The sequence below is a fragment of the Apteryx rowi genome, unplaced genomic scaffold (assembly GCF_003343035.1).
Source record: "Apteryx rowi isolate R43461 unplaced genomic scaffold, aptRow1 scaffold_224, whole genome shotgun sequence".
NCBI classification, from domain to species: Eukaryota; Metazoa; Chordata; class Aves; order Apterygiformes; family Apterygidae; genus Apteryx; species Apteryx rowi.
This window is the reverse complement of record NW_020448575.1, coordinates 858,644-867,415: the sequence shown is the minus strand read 5'-3', so window position 1 is coordinate 867,415 and position 8,772 is coordinate 858,644. Positions and strand designations below refer to the sequence as shown.

General features: G+C 40.9%; 1 protein-coding gene across 1 annotated transcript; it reads left to right on the top strand.

The window, feature by feature from the left end:
* The first annotated feature begins 121 nt into the window (after positions 1-121).
* On the top strand, positions 122-8,070 carry SELENOT (selenoprotein T). The gene is made up of 5 exons (XM_026065112.1): positions 122-1,026; positions 2,176-2,302; positions 3,780-3,867; positions 5,349-5,500; positions 7,336-8,070. The coding sequence occupies exons 1-4, from the start codon at positions 953-955 to the stop codon at positions 5,471-5,473; spliced, it is 414 nt and encodes a 137-aa protein (XP_025920897.1). The 5' UTR covers positions 122-952; the 3' UTR covers positions 5,474-5,500; positions 7,336-8,070.
* Positions 8,071-8,772: the final 702 nt, after the last annotated feature.

The following is an 8,772-nucleotide window of genomic DNA, read 5'->3' as shown; positions in this document are numbered from 1 at the left end:
GGGAGCGAGAACGGAGCCGTTCTGGGCGCGGGCAGGCGCCTCCCGGAGCGCGGGCCGCCGCCGGGGGCAGCGCGGGGAGCGGGGCCTCCCCCGCGGGGAGCGGCGCTCGCGGCTGCGGAGAGCGGAGCTCTCGGTAACGGACCTAGTTAGGGTAAATGCAGGCACTTGGTGTCTTTGTCGCCGTGTCCTCACGGCGCTCTGAGCGCGGACAAACCCGTGGCGGCCCCGGCCCTTCCCGGCGGCGGCGGCGGGGAGGACGCGGAGGCCCCGGGGAGGGTCCGGGCCTCGTTCCTGAGGCGCTGCGGAGCGCAGGCTCCGCGGAAGCGTCTCGTTTGGTTTCTTTCTCTGTGAGCTGAGGCTGCATTGGGGTGGGATTTTTCTCCCCAGTTATTATGGGGACGCATAGCTTGCAGAAAACATGAGCCAAAGTACAGCTCTGTAATATTTAACTGTTCTCTGGTTAATCTAGTCACCCTTACAAAGAAATAACTAAACGTTGCTTGTCTCTAGGCAGTCTGAGACAGCGTAATAAATTAAACTAGTGACTGTTAAACAGTAAAACACTGTAAAACAGCATCGGGTGAAAGTTTTGTTTTTGTGATGCAGAGCAAGGCGATACCTGTGTTAACTTTCTAACGTTATGTTTTTTCATTTGGGAAGCAAGTAATTCCTTGCTGAATGGACTTCTTCAAAACGTTATCTCCGTGCTAGCACGTGGAAACAAATTCCGTCTAAAACCAGGGCCTAGGCAGCTTTCGGGACTTTCGATTTGCAGCTAAGTCGCGAACAGCTTCCTTCTCCGACAGGAGGAATTCTAGTTTCGTTTTACGCTAGGCAGATGCGAACGGGGCAGGTGCCGTGTTGCCCGCTCTGCGGCGGCGTTAGGGTGCGGTGACGATGTGTGTCTGCATTTAGCGTCTCCTGAGGCTACAGGCGGGTGTTTGAGGAGTACATGCGGGTCATCAGCCAGCGGTACCCAGACATCCGCATCGAAGGGGAGAACTATCTTCCTCAACCTATATATAGGTAAGCAAACGACTGGCAGTGCTGGGTTTTTCCTCGATATGTAGGTTTATCGTGATGAGTTTTGAACGTGTAGGTTTGTGCTTAAATAAAATTCAGAATGGAAACTTACAACAGATTTCCCCCCCCCCCCATCGCAATTACATACAAGGTCGGTTTATTTTCTCTGTTCACAGATCTCCAGATGGTAATATTTCTATGGAAACTTGATGCAGCTATCTGTATGATGAGGCCTGTTGTGTTTTAAGGCAATCTGAAGTAAATTATATAATTCACATTTTTCACAGTGAATTTTCACCTTTTCATCATGGTGTGTCTGTACATAAGTTCACATTTGCTGCTCTTGTTGCTCAGGCTTATGTACTTAGAGACAAATTCCTGTAATATGTTAAGGGTGCAGGGGAGAGAAGAATTTATTTTTAACATATAAATCAGGAGAAAGCCAACTTCACTGGAGAGACTAATGGGATTTCCTTAACCATAGTTTGGGGGCGGGGAACCACATGCACAAAAGAGAATTGGGAAAAGGCAAAATTAAAACAGTGTTATTGTTACCATTGTTTACATGCTAGAGAGTGATGCCATAGCTACAGCAGTGGCTTCTGAACCACTTCTCGACCTAATTACTGTAATAATTACAATGGTAATAATGCTATGAGAGTAAATGCTGGGAATTGAATACCTCAGTGTTAATTTGCTCTCTGGCTAAATACTTAATTCTCACTGAGAACTGTAGGGTTTTGTGTACTTGCTGGAAAAATGTTTTAAGAGGAAGTAGTGAATGTCAATTAAACATGCCTCTATAATTTGAAACAGCTTATTTAAGAAACTGTATGTATTATCTGGTTTAGATAAGTGTATAAATTGAAAGAAAATCTCAATTTGAGGTCTGCTTAGAAGAAAAGAACAAATCTGTATGCATGGTATGTAATGGTGGTGTTCTTCTGAGGATGTATGTTTTTGTTAGCATGTTGATTTTGGGGTAACAGATATTCTTGCAGCCAAATAGCCAAAACTGAAAAGTTTTGTTTCCTGCAAAACACTTGATTATACATTATCAAAATTATTCTAATTAGGTAAGTTACAGCTGTACAGTAGTGAAGTAGTAACTGAGAACCTTTTAAGTGACTTCCATGTTTTGTCTTTTGATAGGCACATAGCATCCTTCCTGTCTGTCTTCAAGCTAGTATTAATAGGCTTAATAATTGTTGGCAAGGATCCATTTGCTTTCTTTGGCATGCAAGCTCCAAGCATCTGGCAGTGGGGCCAAGAAAATAAGGTAAACAGCTTACTTTCTTTATTTTGGAAAAGCAGTTTTAGAATATTTCATAAGAGCACCCTGGGAGCGCTTAACAATTGTTACTGACTTAGCTTTCCTTCCCTGCAATCTCAACAGAGCCTTTAGACATTTAAAACTGAATATACTTGACAGACCCAGATGTGATACCTAGCTGCCCTCTTTCCAAGCTGATGATGCTGCTGCTGCAGAGGGACAGCTAAGGTCAACATCACTGATAAAGATGCAACACTGGTTGCTAAAGAAATACTCCAGTTAGTAAGAAGTAAGATTTTTACTTAGGGCTCATAGAATTTCAAGCTGGTTTTATTGGTGTTAAAGTCATGGCTTCCCTTTACTGTTGACTCATGACTGTTTTGCAGTTGTTGCTTTCACGAGACTTTTCGTAGTTTAGACGCGCTATTTGATGGTGGTTCGAAAAATCTTACTGAAACTTTGTGGGTTTTTTGCAGAACGTACTTGGGCATGAGAGACTTTCTACCTTGTGGGATGAATATCCCTCTGAGTCAGTACTGTTGATGCTAATGCATTCATGTCATTGTACTCTGATTTATAATAACCTTTTTCTGGACTTATTCTACTAAGCAAAAACAATGTATAGGTGTATGAACCTTTATACACTTTATTGGTGCACAAATCCTCAAACTGAACGATGCAGTGCAGTGGGTCTCTGTCACCAGGCAGTTTGAATGTATAGAAACTGTAATATGTCCCATTTAATTAAATGGTCCAAGTATGGTACTGAACTCGGCTGGCTGTGGTACATCTGACTAAAGTTCTGTGATACTCTAACCAAGTAATGATTTCACATGCTAATTCTTTGGTATCGCAGCAGCCTATGTGAATGTGCCCCTGTACATGAAAAGCGAATTATGTACGTACTAGCCGCAGAAAGAGGTGCTGTGTTGCTGAAGGTTCCCTGACTTCATCCTGAGGCCTCGATACAGAAACAAAATTCTAGATGATTACTTTGAAGAAACGCTGTGAGGGTTGACAATTCTTGTGAACAAATACAATTTGACTTACTCTGCTGTTTGTGTCTGAGTCTGTGGTTCTTAGATCTGAAGTGTTACTGCAGAAATGGGAGGTAATACGTAGGAATGGTTGTGTTCCTTTGTCGTCCCACAAGTGCCACATTAGCTGTGTGCTCCTTTTGCTAGCTGGCTGTTCAGATGTGCTTGGATCTGTGGAGGAAAGGAGGAAGAAGATGCAGCTTCACTTATTAGAATTGTGACTTGAGGTGGTTTCGGAACTGGTTTGATACCTGTCTTGGGGGGAAAAAAGTGTACATATTGTTTTTTAAGAGTGTGAAAGGAAGGTGTCTGTGCATCTTTGAGCTTGCTTGATAAATTGTGAAGGGAGAATTCAAAGGTAAACTGCCAGAGCTTATTAAGAGTGAATAAAATAAGCTGTATCTTACAAAGCCGACGTGTCCAAGATTCTCACTGTTCTCTTCTAGGTTTATGCTTGTATGATGGTTTTCTTCCTGAGCAACATGATTGAGAACCAGTGTATGTCAACAGGTGCATTTGAAATAACTTTGAATGGTGAGTCTTGAGCTTCTTATTTATGGGAATCACTTTGTGTTGCATGTGCACGCAGAGATTTGTGAGGGCTGTTGGTCAGCTGTTGTGTTGGAAGAATGAGGATGATGTTATGAAACGTAGTATATCTCAAAATGTGCCTGTATGTGGTATTTGCCTTCTGTTTTGAAATTTCAGATGTTATAGATCACAAATGATAAAAATTGTGGATACCTTATAAAGCAGTTCATCTAAACTTCAGTTATATTTTTAAAAATTGGTATGTAAAAAGCTTATATTTAGGAGGAATGCTTGGTCATTTGGAATAACTTAACTTTGTTTGTTCTTTGTATGTGGTGTGCATTAATGAAGAAATGATCATTTAGGGAAACTTACTCTCCAGTTCATTACATGCTTTTCCTATCCTGCTTTCTAGTATGGTTAAGAATTGAGATCTATTGCTATTACCAGATTTTTGTACCAGTGGACAGCAGTGCTGATTTTTTTTAAGTTAGGAATCTGTAGACCTCTCTCTTTAATTTAGGTCTTCAAATAATTAGGCCTTCAAATAATTTCATCATTTTAAAGATGACTTAAGTACAGAATATGTCAAGTTCTAGGTACAAGTACATAATCTAGCTCTGTGGTTTATTTCTTAGTTTATAATTGTTCAGGATGCATTTCGACATAGTGGTTTCCTAAGTCAAGTCTTATACTCCAGAATCTTTTTAAAGACTGGCTGCATTGCACCAAAATGGTTGAACTTGATGCACTCGTCCTAAATCTCAGAATAGAATTGGTAGCAGAGCCTTCCTAGGGATGAACATCACACGTGAACTTAATAAGGCTCTAGTTTGGCTTTTGGGACAATGAAGTTCTAGACCGCTTTTTTTAACAGATGACAGCAACTGTGTTTTTCACTGTGGGGTCATGAAGTGCTGTAGCAGTGGGAAATATTTGAGGGAGTAATTACTTGGCAACATCAGAAATGAAAGTTGTGCTTACCCGAAAATATTTACTGGCTGTGCTGTGCTTTATATTCTCCCTCCCAATATTTGCAGTTACGTTATGAGTGGAACCTTCAAAGCCAGATCTTGACAGGCATAAGTCTTTTTTGGGGCAGCCTTAAAAGTCGGGCAAAAGTGAGCAGAAACCCGATGGAATCCACAGGTTTCAAAGATTTAGCTATGGTTTAGAAACCTAGTACACTATCCTGCCACTCATTAATCTATTTTAGACATTCTGTTAGTAGGAATGGATATTTTGAGTCTGTAAATCCTTATGGTATACTTCTAAAGGGAAGCATTAGACTCTGTTCTCTTAGTTGGAGTGTGTTTGAGTATATAGAGAGGCTTGAAGCAGTGTTGGGCCAGTACTTTTCAATATAAAATAGTACCAACTTGCTTAGCTTCCTGGATCTTTTAAATTTTATATTTAAACTGGCCCTGTGTGTTTTCTTACTCTGTCAATGTAATTGTGCTTTTCTCCAATGTGTTTTGTGGTAGATGTTCCAGTGTGGTCTAAGTTGGAGTCTGGCCACCTTCCTTCCATGCAGCAGCTTGTACAAATTCTTGATAATGAAATGAAGCTCAATGTGCATATGGAGTCAATGCCTCATCATCGATCATAGCCCCATCTATCAGCACTGAAACTTCTTGTAAGTCTTGTAAAGGACCATGTGTTGCAGATTGTAAACGAATATTTGTTCATTAAAATGTAGTTCAAAGTGCTTTATCAAAAAACAAAAAAACCCCCCACAGTTCTAGTGACTTCCTGTAAACCGACTTATGTGATTTGACAGTTACTGTTTTGGTTTGGGTTTTTTTGTTTTCTTTTTTTACCTGTTTCAAAACTGGAAGCTGGTTTTCTTTCGACCAGGGAAAAAATGTGTTACTGTGTGCAGAAGGCCTTAAGTAAAGATTTAATTAACTGTATTATGCAGAGATCAGAAGACATATTGCATTAGGTGCCTTTAAAATATTCTGTGTGCAAAGAATTTCTCTATAATTTGCACTGTATTTGAATTCCATGACACTAGAAATCAGAATGTGTTTTCCTGCTTCCCAGTCTCTAGTCTAACCATCTGTGCGCTATGCTGTCTTAACTTTTTGCAAATATTCTGTGGATAGTTAGGAACAGAGTGAGAGGTCACATCCACGCTTCTAGACTTTCAGTGCCAAACCAGTCCTGTGTTCTTATGTCAGATGTGGCTTTTGAAGCATTTAGCTTACAATTCTTTGTAGGAACATTCATGTGCTAGAAGATGACTAACTGGGTGCGGAAGCTGACAGTCCGTGCTTAAAAAGCCACGAGTGAAGTATTGCATTGCTGTAGTGCAGTTTTTTGCACAAGACCACTTTGGTTTGAGAAATTGCGATTGTTTGGCATTGTCTAGCCAACAAACACCCTCTCAAGTGACGGACTGTGCTCTGCCACTTCTGTCAATTGACATCGTGCGACTTGTCTCATCGTCTAAGCTGATCGTGTAGTGTTTGATCTAGCTCTGTTCGGACACCTGCACAGATTTTCCTTTGGAGCTCTGTTTAATATAATTCAGCTTCTGCAACATCAAATATTTACATAGATAGGAACACTGCATTCAGAGATATACAATCAAAGAAATTTGAACTTCATCAAACAACTTTATACAGTTTCACCCCTTGCAGGAAACCTCACTCTGTAACTGGGGTTCTCTTTGCTGTTTCTTGACTTCAGAGCTCAGACTTCTTACCCCACTTTCCTGCCCTGTCAGCTTCTCCCTCCACTAATACTCATGCACATGCATTCAAAGCCATTGCTACCTTTAAGTACTAATGCAGAGAGCATGAGAAACCATTGACTTTTGATTCCTGCAAACATGTCCAATTTATCTTAGTAATTTAGCAAAAGTCATCTTAACCATCAAATGAGTTGTTTTATAAAATTAGTTATTTCCTGTACTTTGCAGAGATGCTTACTGAAGCCCAGTGTCCTGTATGTATTGATTTAGAGGGTCTCAAGAAAGTGTTTTGTGCAGCAAAGTAGATTATGACTTACCATGTAATGGCATAATTTTTAAGCTTATAAAACATGCTAAGACTCTTAGTATGTAGAATTTTTTTAATCGGATGTATGTTTAAAAAAAAAACTCAGTTGATTACCCTCTTTGTGGAATTAATACTACATGTTAGGAAAGTGATAGTGAAGCTTACCGATTTTGTCTTACTTATAATATCTCCTTATTTAAAGTCATACTAATGTAATATTCTAAAGAATGATAGCCTTGTAGATGATCAGCAGGAATAAAATGATCATATTCCTCTCTTGTCGTGAGTTATGACCTCCCAAGAGACACTGCCTGTAATTCAGTTTTTATTATCCAAAGCATACATAGCTTGCTTCTCTTCGTAGTCTGCAGTAAATGCCTCAGCTTTCTGTTTTGACAGCGTTGAATATGGCTGACTAATTTAACAGAATAGTTGCTGATTGTAACGCTTGTTTCTCCATTTTCAGGCATTAAGGGGTGATTTCCAAGGGCAGCGTGGCTTAGACCAATGAAGGCCTGTACTGAAGACAGCACGCTGTTAGTACAGACTGGATGCTTTTCTTGCAGTCACGTTGTGCCTCCTGAAAAAATCTTAATGAAAGACATCTTTCAGTGCTGGCGTGTTTCCAGATACTGCACATTCATGGAGTGCAATAATACTGTATAGTTTTTTTAAGATTTCATTCGACCAGTTCATAGCTCAACAATGCAGGCATTACTAATTGTAACTTATTTTATATTCATGTTTCACACAATGGCAGATTGAGTTGATATCTGATTTTTCCTTGGAAAAAGTTTGTTTAATCTGTTGTATTTTATATGAATTTATGTTCTTTTTGTAGTTCAAAATGGAGTTATAGGAGTGTCTATTGTCCTAAATTGTAAAAATAATTGACAGCTGTCTATCAAATATCTCTAATGTGGTTATAGCAGGTTTGTATATTTTTCAAAATATATGGCAGAGTTGAACAGTGCATTATATACTAAATTATATGAACAAAATTATATGCAGAGTAATTACATCATTTTGTGACGTCAGTAAAAATTAAGACCAACTGCTTTTTAAATTGTGTTGGCCAGCTCAAGAGGATTTTCCTTGACCAGTCTGAAGAGTTGAAAAGCTGGGCCTTTCTACTGTCCTAAATATAAACTAAAAATCAATTTAAATAAAGAGTTCTCATTTACTGTGTGAAGTACCTTGAGTCACTGATGATGATCAAATTCTTAGAATTGCAACTGAAAAATGCATAAAACCCCTACTTTCCAAAGTCACTAAATTTGTGTGTGTTGTCTTGTGAAAGCCCCTTACGGCATGTGTTCTGTTAGGATTGTTTTGCACAGCGCTTTTGTTCCCCACTGAAATGCAGTGGTGTTTCAAAAACCCGAGTAGTGCTTTTTTACCCAGCTCTGTCGGAGGCATGGGTGTTGTGGTGATCGCAGGGTAGCTTTGTGAAGCTTGCACGCGGTGCGGAGGCCAGGGCATCTCGTCGTACCCAGCGGGAGCTGTTTGGTATTTCAGGGTACCGTGTTAAGCTGCGCTTACCGCCTGGGCGCCGTACGAAACCGCGGTGCGGAGGGCCCTGCCCGGGGCAAAGCTGGGGCTCTGCGGACACGCGCAGCCAGAAGGGGCTGAGGGGAGCAGGCGCTGCCTGTCCGCTGCTGCGAGTTTGCGACCTCTGCTCGCAGCGGGACGTTCGCTTGCTGTGAGAACGCTTTCTTCCCCCTCCTTTCTGGCCTTTGGCTTGAGCTCAATCCTTGCACTAATTTCAGAAATTTAAGAGTTAGATGTAAGTATAGGCACCAAAAGAGGGTTCCCCCTCTGCGGGCCCCGTGTGGCCATAGTGAAGTGACTGGGTTTTTAAGGCACCGTTCAGCTCTCCTCCGCACGGGGCGAGCATGAGCCA

Bases quoted from the DNA above. Each gene is read 5' to 3' on its own strand.
- SELENOT (XM_026065112.1), top strand. From the start codon at position 953: ATGCGGGTCATCAGCCAGCGGTACCCAGACATCCGCATCGAAGGGGAG. The intron at 1,027-2,175 runs GTAAGCAAACGA...GTCTTTTGATAG, and splicing joins CTTCCTCAACCTATATATAG to GCACATAGCATCCTTCCTGT. The intron at 2,303-3,779 runs GTAAACAGCTTA...GTTCTCTTCTAG, and splicing joins AGTGGGGCCAAGAAAATAAG to GTTTATGCTTGTATGATGGT.